The sequence below is a fragment of the Carassius gibelio genome, chromosome B21, assembly GCF_023724105.1.
Source record: "Carassius gibelio isolate Cgi1373 ecotype wild population from Czech Republic chromosome B21, carGib1.2-hapl.c, whole genome shotgun sequence".
In the NCBI taxonomy this organism is placed as follows: domain Eukaryota; kingdom Metazoa; phylum Chordata; class Actinopteri; order Cypriniformes; family Cyprinidae; genus Carassius; species Carassius gibelio.
Genome location: NC_068416.1, coordinates 17,168,928 through 17,185,378, shown reverse-complemented (window position 1 = coordinate 17,185,378; position 16,451 = coordinate 17,168,928). Strand labels below are relative to the sequence as shown.

General features: G+C 36.3%; 1 protein-coding gene across 3 annotated transcripts; it reads left to right on the top strand.

Moving 5' to 3' along the window:
- The first annotated feature begins 640 nt into the window (after window positions 1-640).
- Window positions 641-16,403, top strand: LOC127985758 (G-protein coupled receptor-associated protein LMBRD2B). Of its 3 annotated transcripts, none has more exons than XM_052587896.1 (18): window positions 641-761; window positions 1,847-2,059; window positions 3,659-3,771; window positions 3,885-3,983; window positions 4,862-5,029; window positions 5,108-5,318; window positions 5,460-5,534; window positions 5,642-5,749; window positions 5,820-6,003; window positions 6,092-6,273; window positions 9,020-9,153; window positions 9,255-9,360; window positions 10,720-10,817; window positions 10,919-11,022; window positions 13,356-13,402; window positions 13,490-13,604; window positions 13,715-13,841; window positions 14,631-16,403. In XM_052587896.1, the coding sequence occupies exons 2-18, from the start codon at window positions 1,886-1,888 to the stop codon at window positions 14,692-14,694; spliced, it is 2,109 nt and encodes a 702-aa protein (XP_052443856.1). In that variant the 5' UTR covers window positions 641-761; window positions 1,847-1,885; the 3' UTR covers window positions 14,695-16,403. The 3 variants fall into 3 exon arrangements, with proteins under 3 accessions (XP_052443856.1, XP_052443857.1, XP_052443858.1); XM_052587897.1 differs by having other exon boundaries at window positions 739-862; XM_052587898.1 differs by lacking the exon at window positions 641-761 and adding an exon at window positions 874-1,019.
- Window positions 16,404-16,451: the final 48 nt, after the last annotated feature.

Sequence of the window (16,451 nt, the reverse complement as noted above, 5' to 3'; positions counted from 1 at the left end):
AGTAACCAATAAATTATGGTTTTGTATATATTAAGCTACTAATATTAATTTCTAATATTTTAAATGTTATTGTGATGTTCAAAAGCTAATAGAAGGATCTTAATAAACATCTAATATTTGAATACTTAAATGCTTTCTAAATGTGTTTTTTTGGTTGTGGGATAGTGGTTTTCACCGATTCTGTAGAATGGCTATATATAGTTTATTAGTGTATTAAGGTTTCTCTGCCATTCACTTCTATTCGATCTAAACGGACTCTTGTATTTGGCTCCCTCTACAGGACCAAAGATTATAGAAATCATTGAAAGGGACTTGACAAGACTGGCTTTGCCTTCGTACTTGTCGCAGAATCGCATTTTTCTTCTAGGCAGAATCAGTTTTATTTCTACAAGCCATTTTAATGAAAATTAAAGAATCATTTTACAATATTTTTTTTTTTTTTAGATCTAATTAACAGCTAGGAAATTGAAGGCGTAATCACACACACACACACACACACACACACAGCTTCTGACCCAGAAAGACAATCTGAAGTAGTGTTTTTTTTTTTTTTTTTTTTTTTTTTGATAGGTGAAAGTTTGTAGCCTGTCGAAATCGTCCTTTTTGTTGATGAAGCGATGTAATATTGCATATGAAGTTATTTGTACTCATTCGCAGTAGTTGGCGACATGCTCCTATGGCGTCTCTTCTGTAAACAGCAGAAGAAAATAGGCCACCGCCCATAAAACACGTCAGATGCGTGAAATGTGGATTTCCTCCAGGTAGTTTATCATCAAGCAATGCTCTTGATTTGTCTTTACTTTGGAAATGAATCGGTATTTATGTTTAACTGCGTCTCATATTTCTCTGCAGCAGATCTGAGGTAAGGCGAATAGATTTGATCCCCGTGATTCAGAGCAAAACACGGACACCGCGCAATATCAACTGGAGATTTTTATTGACAGATCTGTTTGCGATGAAAGCAGGCGTTGTTGTAAACCCGTGGTGTAGGAACGACCTGCACGTAATGTATTAGGCTTGTATGTATGCTTTTTCCTAGCGTTGTCTGATTCGTAAATAAATAATTCTTATGTGTCGGATCTTTTTGATGAATTGGTTTAAAAACCCGATTCAAAACCAGTCGGGCTGGATTCCTTAAAGCATTGTGAACGAACATGGTGCAAATGCTCCCTACAGTTTACAATGCCCTAAGCGATTTGTTTACGAACCGAACTGAATCAGTCTGAGTCGATTCTCGAGTCAGTGACTCGTTGAACAGTTGAATTCCAGTGTCAGTAATAGAAATGTGTTCACGAGTTCAACACGCATAATGAAGCTCAGAAGAACCCGTTCTGTCTGAAAATAACGAGTTGCTAAAATAACTTGATTGTCTAGTTACATGAGGTTATTCAGGCGTGAATGAATAAAGAAATGACTCCTAATTAGGCCTTACGCTTAAATAAGGAAAAATACAAGAGTTTATGAGATGCAGAAACTGCTGTCATGAATTGTTTGAGTCACATTAAGAAGCCTACATATTTTAATGAGGAGCAGTTTTACCTGTTGGGGCACTTTTGTTTTGTAACCATATAAAACGCTCCACTGTCAAACAGTTCATTGGAATCAATAATAAAAATAAAAAAACTCATAACCTTAAACAATCGTCTAAATTACAGGTTATACAATTGTTTATAGATTATGTAGATTTGTACTGTCCTCAGTGTAGATTTTGATGTTGTTTTGGATTTTTTTTAATCTTTAATATGCAGAAATTGAAGTTTTTATTAATCCCCCTCCCCAACTTTCACTTAATGTGGTTTTTAATGGTTTTTTTTTTTTTTTTTTTTTTGTCTTCCTCTGTTTGCAGTAGTTCTCAGTCTCTGGAAGAGTGAGTGCGGTGTGCACTATGAGCGGGGCAGCGCTGGGAATAGAGATTGTGGTTGTCTTTTTCCTGGCTCTCTTCCTCCTGCATCGGTATGGCGACTTCAAGAAGCAGCAGCGTATGGTTCTCTTTGGCACACTGCTGGCTTGGTATTTATGCTTTCTCATCGTCTTCATTCTTCCCCTGGATGTCAGCACGGTTAGTGTGGCTCACATTTAATAAAAACAGGGCTCTCAAGTTATAACAAAAGTTTGGATTGAGATTACATCCGTTTGGGGAGGAGCCACTTAAATATTTGCAGGATCCAATTCTCTCAAGTTTTTGCTGGCAGTTCAATTTCACCTGTTGTTCATAATTGACCAGCACAAATAGAAATGATAAAAACGGTCAATCTGATAAAAGACAGACAAATTCATCCAAATAAAATAAATAGATTTATGCATTTCAAAATGTATTACAAATCTATCAAAAATAATAAATCAACTGAACATCAGGACTCATTGTACATACTGTACACATACAGTAGGATTGCAGAACGTGTCCTGTGGATGTATGTCAAGCAGTGTGTGTGTGTGTGTGTGTGTGTTTGTGTGTGTGTGTGTGTGTGTGTGTGTGAGAGAGAGAGAGAGAGAGAGAGAGAGAGATAGAGCGAGTTGATTACGGTTTATGTTTTTTTTTTCTGTTGGAAGTATTTGTTGCACATTTTGATGCCTGATGACAGGGGTAGAGGGCTCCCACATAAAGCACCATCATGATTGATAATAGCGTTCCATCCAGAGTCAAACTGGTCAAACTTTCCTAGTTTTGGTTTTGTTCAAATAAACCATGCTGAAAATTATCTCTGCATCTGCATTTAAGTAGGGAAGCCACAGTGCTTTAGATGAGAGTCCTACAGCTGTCACCAAGACATGAAAACGGCCAACAAACACAACAAAGAAAAAAAAACATTTAAAAGCTGAAATGTGTACTCTCACCTTCTCTCTCTCTCTCTCTCTCTCTCTCTCTCTCTCTCCCTCACTTTCTCACACACAGGCTTCACACAGCTTGACATACTCAGGGCAAGTTCTGCAATACTGTATGTTGGCATGTTTGGGGCCAAATGTCTTTGTATTTTTGGAACTTTAAAAAGAAATATATAAAAAACAATTTATTTAGTTTAATTTGCCTGACTTTTGTTATAAAATCTCTAGCACTTTCCTTAGTTTCTGTGAGCCAAAGCTAAGTTAAAGCTTCTGGTGGCAAAGCAGTTGGAGTTTTTGACTTGATATCAATAATCATTTAGCACCAATTTGGCTTCCCAACATCAGCTCTCACTATCTTAGATCACAGGTAAGTGATTTATTCCAGGAATCATAAAATCATAATGCAAAAAAAAATTAAGGAGTTACCTACATCATTCAATCGGATCATGCTCTTTCAACTTGCGTTTTATGTGTGCACGCATCCATGTTGCTTGGTAAGAAACGCACTTGCAGTGGGATCACCTAATTTACATGGAAACAACAACATTGTAATTTCTGATTGGCTGGTAGGTGGCATTTCACTCTGTATAACTGAGATGGCTATGAACTCAGCAGAGAACTTTCCTCCGTATGTCTGCGCCTCGTCTATTAATTGTATATATAGCAGGACAAATTATCCCTTACTTCTTGGTGCTGGAAAAACAAGAGCATGTGAACTGGCTGAAATGCGTGTCATGTGTCTCACAGTGAATGTCTGAGACTTGAGAGCCCTGTAGAAGTGTTCAGTGCAATTCATTCCAGATGCAACTCAGCAACTTGTGCAATTGAATTTCAGACGATCTACAAGCAGTGTTTAATTGATCATGAAGCACATGCCCAGTTGCCCTCTGTGAGCCCTGTCCTTTCAAACCAGACTACTCCAAATACTTCCATCTCACCCAGTAAAAGGTAGACCTATGAGTTCACCTGCAGCCCATATATTCAGTAAGGCCTGTTATGATTGAGCACAAAACTCTTATATTGCATGTTTGTGAACTTCTATTCTGTCCCTTTATCCAAAGCAACCAAAGTGTGTGCTATAAACCATGGAGCTACATTCCAGATGGCATCATGCCTGTGTTCTGGAGGGTTGTTTATTGGACCTCACAGTGTCTTACATGGTGAGAAAGCTTTGTCCTTTTCAAACTTGATAATTCCTGATAATTATTTGTCACTGTTACTACACAAGTCTGTTCCAGGGCTTTAAGATGAATTGTTTATATAAAAAAGAGATATTGTAAAGACTGCGATTTAATTTAATGAATGTTTGTGCTGCTTTTTTCAGTGTGAATTTACACATGAGCAGCTTATGATCAGATGAGCAGCTGAGTTCTCATTAAATGCTGTTCTACATTAAATCATCTCGGCCTGTGCTCCAAGTTTGGGTCACTTTTAACATGCATTTGGAAATACAACATGCACCAATCGTCTTCTCAATCTGTCAACAGAAACAAAGCTGGAGTCCCACCAATATAAAAACTTGGTGTTTAAACATTTAAATTGCCCTGTCCAAAACCCACACTTGTGGTCTTGGCCACTTGAGAGTGTGTGTACGTGACAGGAAGCAAGTGCGCAAGACTGTTCCAGTTCTTAAAAATGCCAAAGCACAGTGCCCTTAACGCACACTAAGCCCACACTTGGCTAGTTAAATATTAATAATAATCAAAAAAATGTGTCTGCTTTATAAAGCTAATTTTGCCCTTCATGATTAGTATGAGGGGGTGAATTTTTTTATTATAACTAATACATTTAATTTATATTAAGCCTTAAAGGGCTGCATAATTAAGGGCGAGGCCATTTGAGTGACACCGCTGCTGACACCGCCGTCGTGCTAGGTGGGCGTGGCTTCAACAGCCAGCTCCCGCCATTCAGTTTATTTCTCATTTATTCAAATAGCACTTTTCACAGTAAACAAATTTTCTGTAGACCATTGGTTTAAATAATGCATAAATAACTATGCTGTAAGAATAGTGGTTAATAACAGTGTTTATCTTTCAAGGCTCCTTCTGCCATTCATGCAGTCGTATGCCCGTTCTGGAGGATTCTCCATTGCTGGAAAGATCAAGACGGCCCTCATTGAGAATGCTATCTATTATGGCACATACCTTTTCATCTTTGGCTCTCTTCTCATTTACGTGGCTGTGCATTTTCAGTGGCACATCACCTGGTCTGTAAAACAATCCAGAATATTTTCCCATTGTTGTCACAAAATTCTGTTCATACTGCCTCTGCTTTTCTGTTTCAGGTATGAGCTGCAAACCATCGGCATCACTGCGGCCAACACTTGGGGTCTGTTTCTTCTAGTGTTGCTGTTGGGCTATGGCCTGGTCGAGATTCCTCGTTCGTACTGGGATGCCTCGCGCCAGGGACACCTCCTCATCAAGACTTACTTCAAAGCGGCCAAGCTCATGACAGAGAAGGCAGATTCGGAGGAGAACCTAGAAGATGTCATGGAGGTGAAAGCCATGTGTGTTTATAAACTGTAAAAAAAACATCTGTTCATGCTATATGAGCACAGATGAGCTGGTTTTTGAAAGGTAATGTCAGATCTGATTCTGTTTAGTGCAATGTTTTAGATGTTTGTATTTTTATCATAGGAAGTGAGAAAAATCAATGAATCGATCAAATATAATCATCCATTTAGGAAGAACGTGGACACCATTCTCCGAAAGGTGAGAGGACAACATGATAGCAAGCTTTAGGTTCATTTTTTATGTATTTATGTTATTTGAAGTAATCATGCCACTCTTTTTAATATAAATCTGCTAATTGTTTTTAGTGTCCAGTTGAATATCAGGAGAAAATGGGCAGGAACGTGGATGAGGATTTTGATGATAAACAAAACGCATATCCTACTGAAAGAAGCCTTTCCAAACTACACAAGCAGGTAATGCTCAAGTGTTTCTCTGTGTTTTCTGAGTTTTGCTCTGAAATAATACTAACGGCAAGTTTCTCAGGTGATTTATGCCGTGCAGCGACACAATCGCACCCGCGTTCAGTGGCAAATATTGCTGGAACAGGCTTTTCATCTCGAGGACGTTGCTAAGAACGAAACCAGCACCTCTCGGCAGTTCGTTCACAGCTTTGCACCTCCAGAACCTGTAGGCTGGTTCAGACGCTACATTTATACTCCTTCAGTGGGTAGGTGCTCTAATAGATGTGGATATGATGTAGTTGAACCAGATGTCAGTGTTGACCCTGCCTCTAATTCTTTTGTTTTCTTCATCAGAGTGGTACTGGGAGTGTTTGATGAAGCAGTGGTTTTACCGTGTACTGTCTGTGGTTCTGGCACTCTTTTCGATGGCTGTGGTTTGGTCCGAGTGCACTTTCTTCAGCACTCGTCCTGTTCTGTCACTCTTTGCTGTGTTTATCCAGCTTGCTGAGAGGGATTACAACTACCTGTACATTGAGGTGAGTCTGCTTAGAGCTTAGGGCTCTAATCTAGGAAAATCTCTGATTAAATATATACATGCATGTTCTTTTTGGTTCAAGGTCTCTATTGAATCAAATAAGATCCTCAATTACTGTGTGTGTGTGTGTGTGTGTGTGTGTACAGTACAGTAGTAGTAGTAAAAACATTCGGTGTTGGTAAGATATAACTTTTTAAAAAGGAGTCTCTAATGCTCAATAAGCCTGGATTTAATCATAAATACAATAAAACGGTATTACTGTAAAATATTATAACGATTTAAAATAAGTGTTTTCTATTTGAAAACATTTTATAACATTTTATTATAATTTTATATAGCAAAGCTGAATTTTCAGCAGCCATTACTTCAGCCTTCAGTATAACATGATCCTTCAGAAATCATTCTGACTTGGTGCTTAAGAAAAAGCTCTGATTATTATCAATGTTAAAACCTCGTACATCACCACAGTACTCAATATTTACCTTTTCAATTAATTAAAAAATTCAGCCACTCGTCACCATCAATTTAAACAAAACAACACATGGAAATTAAACCGTTAAGCAGTCCTGCCCTTCACACCATTTTAATATTCTGCCAAAGAATGATCCCATGTTTTGTTCATTTCTCCCTCATTCTGCAGTCTCCCCAAAATGCAATTTCATCTCATCCATCCAATCTTTCAAAACAGGGGTTTTGGGGCATTTCCAATTGTGTGAGATCTTCCTGACCCCCATGATACGATCAATCTTAAAGGGATAATTCACCAAAAAATGAAAATCAGTTGTTTTTCTGCCTACCCTCAGGGCTTCCAAGATGTAGGTGACTTTGTTTCTTCTGTAGAACACAAATTATGATTTTTAGCTTCAGATGTTGCAGTCTCTCAGTCGTACAGTGCATGGCAAATGGTAACAAAATCCATATTAAACCCTGCAGCTCGTGACGATACATCGATGTGTAAAGACACAAAAAGATCAGTCTGTGTAAGATACTGAATAGTATTTATATAGTTTTTTAACCTCTGATTCACACATATCTGAACTGTTAGAACTCTTCTGAATACGTTTCACAGCAGCAAGCGTGTGAGGCATTCTTCTTCTTCTTCTTGCATTATGGCGGATCGCAGACTTAGGTGGAGATAATGCACTTATATCTAGGGCTGCCGCTCTAGGATTTTTATATAATTAACTAAGCCAGGTCTAAAATTATGACCAAACCTGAAATTCGACAGGACTGTGGTCAAAAAGCCCCACTCCACCCTGTCGAAAGCCTTTTTGGCGTCTAAGGATATAGCTGCAATCGGGGTGTTTTCTGAAGCATTTAGCCACATCAAATGAATTAGCCTTCTCACGTTAATGGCTGATGACCTCCCCTTGATGAAGCCCACTTGGTCTTAATGAATTATACCTGGCAGAACCTTCTCCAGCCATGAAGCCACATTTTTTTCCAGCACCTTTCAATCCACATTAATAAGGCTTACTGATCTAAAATTAGCAGGATCCGTTAAATCCCTATCCTTTTTAGGTATCGGTGTTATCAATGCTTCCATGATTGGAGCCAATATGTTTTTTGTAGTATTCTGATGGAAACCCGTCTGCTCAGAGATTATTGCAGCTTTGACCTCTTCTTGTGTAATGGGAATGTCTAGAAACTTTGATTGCAAGACATAAACATAATTTAGGTAACTTGATATTAGAATTTTTTTTTCTTCAGTTTTTCTTCATTCGAGCTACCTGAAGATGTATATAATTCTTTATTGAAATTCTGAAAAACCTCATTTATTTCCTTTGTCAATGATTCCATAATATTCCCTTTCTTAATGGCCGGAATAATGTTAGCAGTGTTTTGTTGTGTTAATTGTCTGGAAAGCAGCTTGCCCACTTTTTCACCTCCTTCGTAAAACCTAGTCCTAGATATTTGCTCTTATCCAAAACCCCATCCATAACCTGATTAAAGTCCCCTGCCAAAATGATTTGCCTCTCTTTGTCCCCAAGAATCTTGTTCATCTTATTAATAAAACCTGGATCTGCTTACTGGGGGCATATACATTACATATCACTTTAACTCCACTTTAATGACATTTTATATACATCTAATCCTTCCAGCATCATCTTTAGCTTCTGTTAACATAAAAAAATTTAATTAAAGCCTCATATTTATTAGGATCATTACCCCATTTTGTTTTCTCATGAATGATAAATAAAATACATGTGCCAACCAATCTTTTTTTAATTTTAGTGTTATGTTACATGGCTTTCTTGCACAAAAGCAACATCTACTTGTTTATGTTTGAGATATGACAGGACCTTTTTCTAATGGGAATTTTGATCAGTTTAATAAATCTAAAGTAAATCTAAACACATTAAGTTTGAAAAAATCACTTCTATTTAAGTTGAAATTTAAATTTTATTTTTTAAATTGTAGATTGACTGTTAAATTACATAGATTGTCTGTTGTCTAATTTGAACATTTGGTATTTTTATATGTATTTATTTTTAATAATTTATTTATTTTGTCTTGTTGCTGTTATTCTGTCTGTGCACTGGAAGCTCGTCAGCAAGACAGACTCCTTGTATGTGAAAGCATTCTGATTCTGATTAATTCATTTATTTTATACACTTTCTGTCAAAAAGGTTACAGACTCCTGCAATACACCAAATCTAAGAGCTTACTGACACAGTATGATGTAGGATGTAGGTTTGCCAGTGGCATTATCTGAAACAACCTAACATTGTCATTTTGTCCTGTAGATGGCGTGCTTCATTACCATCTTTTTCCTCTGCACCTGTGTCTACTCCACTGTGTTTCGCATTCGAGTCTTCAACTACTACTACCTGGCCTCACATCACCAAACCGATGCTTACAGCCTGCAGTTCAGCGGCATGTATGTTTCACAGATAGCAGCATTCAGTGAATTAAACTGAACTGTATTGTACGTGAACTCTACCCTTAGTTTAGCATCTCTGCATGTTTGTTGTTTACTAGGCTTTTTTGTCGCTTGACACCCCCGCTTTGTCTAAACTTCCTGGGACTGATTCACATGGATTCTGCCATATCCCATCAAGCAAAGGAGCAGACGGCATACACCTCTGTGAGTTTTTAGCATTATCTGAAATGTACAGAATTATTTTAATATGTGAGACACTAATAGTACAGTCCGGACTCGAGACATTTTTCTATGGTCTCGGACTTGTCTCGGACTCGTAGGTGTTTGCACTCGGACTTGGTCATTGGACTCGCCAAAAGCTCTTGTTAGTCTCGACCGAGTCTAGCAAAAAAGTAAAATAATGTTAATGTTGTACAATTGCAAGACTACTGATTCCTACTAGTCGTTTTTTTTTTTTATTAAATAAATGTTACTCGACTACTTGTGGTTCATGCTATTGTAAATGAAAACACATGATAATCAATAAACGCATATTAATTTATAGCCTTATGCAACGATTACATATGTAAATTTTAATGTAAACTTTTTAATTATGACATTACATATTTGAATTTTCATGTGACAGCCAGTATTTGTATCCGTAACAACCACAAGATTTTTCATACCTGCATTCGGCTACAATGCCGTACAGTTACTTTATAAAACCGTTATGACTTTTTTTATCTTTTTTTTCATAGTTATCACTGAAAAGTATGTCGTGTTAAACTAAAATAATTAATAATTTCTAAAATAATATGTATCATGCAAGCAGACAAACGTTTAGTGATCATTTTAACATGACTGAATCCATTCAATGCGCACAAAGCCCTAGTACAGTACGACAAAAATTTTGCTGTATTTATGTGCACGTGCCCAGTAGAGCCAAACGTATCCCTTCTAGCCTTAACCGCGCGCATGCGTCATATCCCGAGCTTTGCGTGTGTGTGCGCTGCGCCAAGGCATCAGTCATTTTAATTTTTAACCACAGACATAATGTCAGTAAACAGCAGCATTATAAAGTAAATAAAGTACATACAAATAATTTGACCCTACAGCTCCAAACTTGGTCTTAGATGGCCAGTGTCCTTTAGAGTTTAGCTCCAACCCTAATTATACGCACTTGAGCCAGCTAATCAAGCTCTTACTAGACACACTAGAAACTTCCAGATATTGTTAAGGCCAGTTGGAGCTAAATTCTGCAGAGCATTGTCCCTCCAGGATCTAGTGTTGAGACCCCGGTCCTACAGAGTTGTTACTTTGCACATGCTTTTTGATCATTTCAAATGATAATGTAAAATTATTTTCTAAGAATAGGAGCTATGCTGTCTCTCGCAACACATACATTATCAGTAGTTAAGTATGTGGTCTTGAAGAAGATCTTTTTTTCTCTCTCTCATTTGGACTCGGTCTTGACTTGGACTAGACAAAGCTGGACTTGACTACAGCTACAGTACAGCTAATCAAATGTTTAGAGCATTATTTTGAAATGTCTTATTACTAATAAATATTAACGTTATGTTGTAGATCATGGGTTCTATGCGCGTCCTATCCTTCATTGCCAATGGCTTCTACATCTATTACCCAATGCTGATCGTCATATTCTGCTTTGCTACATACTTCAGGTTAGTCTTAATATTTGCTATAAATCATCAGACAGAAGGGTCTTATGATGGATATTATGTGTCAAATGTCACGCTGTAGTTTCTTACTGATTTTTGTGCAGTCTGGGCACACGTTGCCTGAACCTTCTGGGTTTCCAGCAGTTCATGGGAGACACCGAAATGACTTCTGACCTCATAGATGAAGGCAGAGAACTCCTGCACAGAGGTCAGTTGTTTATATTTGTAGATTTAGTAAAAAAAAAAAATTATATATATATATATATATATATATATATATATATATATATATATATATATATATATATAAAACCTTAGAAATGGTTGTAACTGAAAATCCCAGTAACTGAGCAGATTGTGAAATACTCAGACCGGCCCGTCTGGCACCAACAACCATGCCACGCTCAAAATTGCTTAAATCACCTTTCTTTCCCATTCTGACATTCAGTTAGGAGTTCAGGGGACTGTCTTGACCAGGACCACACCCCTAAATGCCTTGTGATTGGTTGATTAGATAATTGCATTAATGAGAAATTGAACGGGTGTTCCTAATAATCCTTTAGGCGAGTTTATATATTTTTTAATAAGTTAATTTAGAAAAACTGACCTTTTTTTTGTTCATTAAGTATACGTTTTTGTTTTCTAAAGTAATGACTAAGCGGCCAGTGTCCAACAGTGAGCCTATGTTTGATCAATTTAGCCTTCTCAAACCATCACAACTTGCCTAAAAAATAAAATCGATAGATATAAAACAGTTTAAACATTAAACTTAGATAGATGTGCACTATATTCAGTAGTTTGTGTGGAAAGTGCAAGCTAAAGCGGGCTTTGCAGGACATGGAGACGCCAGTGTGATCAGCAATTTTTCAGTGGATATGCGATAGTTTTTTCTCATAAAGGTAAGAGCAATGCATTATTTGTAACTGTAAAGGGTCTACTTTTATTTGTGTGCACTCACAAAATCAACAAAACGTTGTGCTTTTATAAAATAAAGAGGATAATCATGATGTGCTTTCTGCCATCTCGTCTTGAACAGGAGCGCTTTACAAAAATGTACCGAAACTCAGCGAATGGCCTACATTCAGACATGAAAAATAAATATAGAAAGCTTTAAATTGCTATTTAAGGGGGAAAAAATAAAAAATGCAACCTCTTTCATTAAAATCATAATACGTAAGATGCATTTCTCTCTAAAGGCACATCTAATGAGGAGATGGCGACTCAGGATCGGCAACTTCATCCTTGCGACACCGACTCAGAAAACATTATTTATTAGTAAATGATTCCAATATCTCCTTCCTATTTCCCCCTGACACATTCATGGTAATTACTTTTGCTAATGCTTTGCAGTAAGTTTAGGCATATTGCGTGCATTTGAATGCAGAACTGTTCAGCTACGCTGCTGCTGCGGAACAATAATCACCATCGAGCCGCTCTTGACAATTGCAGTAGCACAGTCTCATGTTGTTTCCACCAGCATGGCAATTTTTTTCATCACTATTTGACGGATGTCTAAAATATAAAAATAAGGAGCAGCCTAAAACAGGCCCAAGGCCCAGTCTGTGTCTGAATTATGACAGGAAAAAATTGGTCCGAAGCCTAGCCCGTGGGGGTGTAAAAAAAGTATGGGTGAAATGCTGTCATCCTAACAACAAACAGCTTTACTGATTATTACACACAGAGTCTTATACTGTCTATCAGCTATGACTATTTTAGTCATTCAAAGGACAAAATGGGTTGAAAAACAGTAATAACAATTAGACTTAAACAAAATAAAATCCAGGCCAGGAGCAAGGCCCTCTAGAGGCGTCAGGTCCTGTGCGGTTTTTGTTTACATAATATATTTATGTGTACTGTATATTTTTATTATGTATATATAAATATTAACACATGCAATGCATGCAAAACAAATATTTACACTTTATATATTTATTTACATCTTATATTATATAAGTGTCTTTGTTTGTATTTGTATTTGTTTGTATTTATATATACATAATATACACAGTATACACACATTATGTAAACAAAAACTTTTGAAGGTGATTAATCGTTTGACAACACTATATATATATATATATATATATATATATATATATATATATATATATATATAATATACATACATTATTACATTAAATACATTACGGTAGCTTAAATATAAGATTATTATATAACTAAATGATATTCTATGTTTTGTAAAGAAATTTACCCACAGGCCTAATTTATACTTATCTAAAGGACTAATTAAAAAAAAAACTATTGTAAGAACAAGAAAAAAATTGCATGTCAAGCTCATCTGTTTGTAGTATAAAAATAAGGTGACCCTGTCTCCTGTGGTTTCTTTGGTTAGAAATAAATATGGATTCAGACAGAAATCCCTTTTGCTCATTGCTACAGCTCTACTTTCTGCAGTGGTGAAAACCTCAGTGCGTCAGTGGGGTAGTTACCGCTGACACTTACACGAACATTTAACACAGTCCCATCCGGTATTAAATGAGGACATGTATCTGACTTATTTTGTTTTTGTTTTTTGCATAGAAAGAAGAAAACGCCAAAGAATAGAAGATGGGGAGAACAGACGAAGAGTGAGTTATAAATAGTACAGAGTAATATATACATAGAATTACTCTAATGATACATATTACAGTAATATGATTATTCGTATATGACAGGAATGGAGAGAGCGTTATGCACAAAGTGATGAGATTGCTGCCAGAAACCGGATGCCCATGTCTGAGATGAAGGAAACCAACTATGGCGAAACCCTAAATTCAAACACAAACCAGCGTATGTTTAATGCCCAATAAGACATGTGTCCTCTAGATTTCCTTTAGAGTATTTGTTAAGTGAATTTTGCAAAGAAGCAGTCATATTTATCCCTTCATTTTTATGCACAGAGGCCAAGTACACCCGTAGCAGCAGCCAGACAGGACGAGACAGCATTGAGTTTTTGCAGGACGCAGAGCCGTTGGACTTTAATGCTGAAAAACTCAATGATGACCCTTTGCAATCTGAACCTGGCAGGTTAGTTTGAGTTTTTTGAGTGCTGCAGTAATACAATATTTTTGTTGGCCACCCGGAAAGTTAGTTTCACCCTTGTTCCCTCGACAAATTGGCTTTTGGGTTATTGCAGAAAATAAGTTCCGTTACCAAGAAAAGCTTATGATTCGTATGATCTTGTTCATCATGATAATATAATTTTGTATTATATGTGTCATATGTGACATATTTGTAGCCATTAGCCATCAATATTATTTATTTTTCTTTTATTCCAAAAATCATTAATATATTACGTAAAGATCATGTTCCATGAAGATGTTTATTTCCTACCATTAATAAATAAAAACTTAACTTTTCGATTAGTAATATGCATTGCTAAGAACTTCATCTGGACAACTTCAATATTTAGATTTGTTGCACCCTCAAGATTCCAGATTTTCAAATAGTTGTATCTCAGCCAAATATTGTCCTGTCCTAACAAACCAAACATCAATGGAAATCTTATCTATTCATCTGTAATAAATCATTTCAGATGATTTATGAATCTCAATTTCAAAGTGGTTTTGTGGTCCAGGGTCACATATAATACAATTAAAACATTTCTTGAACTTGTGTCAACCACAGAATTATTACAGGCATTTAACAAAAAAACCCAGTGCTTCAGGATGATGAAACCAGAAGTGCTAAATTGCTAACTCGGCTCTGGGTTTTTGCCAACAAAAATCCTCTTTACCGCTTCACTCTATTGTCATGAGTTTTTTTTTTCCTTCCTTGCTCTGCATGCACTCACTCCTTTGTTTCCTTCCCCCACAGACATACCGGTGGAAGGTACCTCTCAATGTCTTCTTCTCGAAGCCGAATCTTTGATGATGTTTGATGTTTCTCACTTTGGTCAAAAACACTGTCATGAGAAAATAAGCAGAATTTTACCTCTAAATCACTCATCTCTACAGATGTGGTCTGTCCCTCTCATTTTAAACCTCTTCGACTTCCTGTATCCTGTAATGCAATGTGGTCCTCTGCATGCATCCTGACAAACACACAGACAGATAGAAAAACACACTTGTTTTGAAGTACCAGGCAGTCAGACTACTACTTGAGACAAATGGGAAATGTCTCTTTAGCTCACAGTTTGAAGAAATGAGTCAAAGTTTATGCTGAAAAGTCGAGCACTGAGTCATGAAAGGTATAACTGATGGGCAAGATTTAGATCAACACACTGTTTCTCATAATTTACTACTGAAAGGTATCGGGTAATGTACCTGAGTGTTTACATCAGTCAAGTAAATATGAACCGACTTCAATGTGGCCATTTTGTGTTAGTTGTTATTGTGAAAAGAGATTTTATGGGTCTAGATATAGGCTGTCTTACAGAATACTGCAGTGTTTATTTTTTTTTTTTTTTAAGGATTGAGGGTTTAGAAATCTGAAGTTAAAATAACACTCATATTTAAGAGTATTCAGAGTATTGTCTTTCGAGTAGTTCATATGGGAGGCAAAAAATGTATACATATACACACACATGCGCGCACACACACACACACTTTATATATATATATATATATATATATATATATATATATATATATATATGTGTGTGTGTGTGTGTGTGTGTGTGTGTGTGTGTGTGTGTAGTCAAATTCATCTTAACATTCCATGAAATTATTATTTTAACTTTAATGAATGAAGAAATATATATTAACTTTAAGTCTAATATTTATTTTCACAAACATCTGGTACTTAAACTGTTATTTTATATCTTTTAGAAACATTCTTTGCTTGTTTTAGATGGCTGTTACTCAGCTGTTACTAACTTATTTATAATGACGTTATAGTTCCATTATTTTAGCTCTAGTCTTGTGGATGGATGTCATTTTTGGTTTGCACTGGCAGGTAAATCACTTATTCAGAATAGCTTTATGGACCCATTCTGTTGTATCAGGTTAAATGGATTACAAAAAGTACTTATGTGCTGGTTTTCCAGGCTTCTAATCATCACTTCATCACAAGTACAGTTTTCTTCTAGAAAACAGACCGTCAGTTTATGAATGTCTTCTAAAACAACTTCTAAAGCTTCTAAAACAACAACAACACAAAATTCTCTTTGTAAACAGAGTCATCACGAATATCTTTGCATGATATTCTACTGAATATGCTGAGAAGTCTTGTTTTTTTACAGGAAGTGCAGTAGCAGCTATGATTAATGTATTTCACTACAAGCATAGTATGTCTACTCTTCACACAAATGCTAAGCATCATGGTTTCATCGTGAATTAATGTATTTTCATAACAAATTCAGCCCTTCAAGTTTAAATAAGAAGGGCCTTGTTTTGTGTTTTTTGGTTCTTACCTTTTGGTTTGCTGATAATTATTCTTATTTACGGTGTATTTATGAAGATTTGGTTACCAATGAGGTGTAATCTTTTTGATATGGTCAGTCCTCAAGTCATGTATTGATGAAGGCCAACTGGAATCTAATGCTGGAATCTGTTGATTTGTATATTTGGTGTTTAGTGAATTGTGGTACATTCCAAAAATACACATATGTAATCATGCAATTATTAATAAATGATTGATTAAATCGTATTTACTTTACTGTTCGTTACTATTGTGTATTTAAAGTTAATATTTATG

Bases quoted from the DNA above. Each gene is read 5' to 3' on its own strand.
- LOC127985758 (XM_052587896.1), top strand. From the start codon at position 1,886: ATGAGCGGGGCAGCGCTGGGAATAGAGATTGTGGTTGTCTTTTTCCTG. The intron at 5,750-5,819 runs GTAATGCTCAAG...CAAGTTTCTCAG, and splicing joins TTTCCAAACTACACAAGCAG to GTGATTTATGCCGTGCAGCG. The intron at 10,818-10,918 runs GTTAGTCTTAAT...ATTTTTGTGCAG, and splicing joins TGCTTTGCTACATACTTCAG to TCTGGGCACACGTTGCCTGA.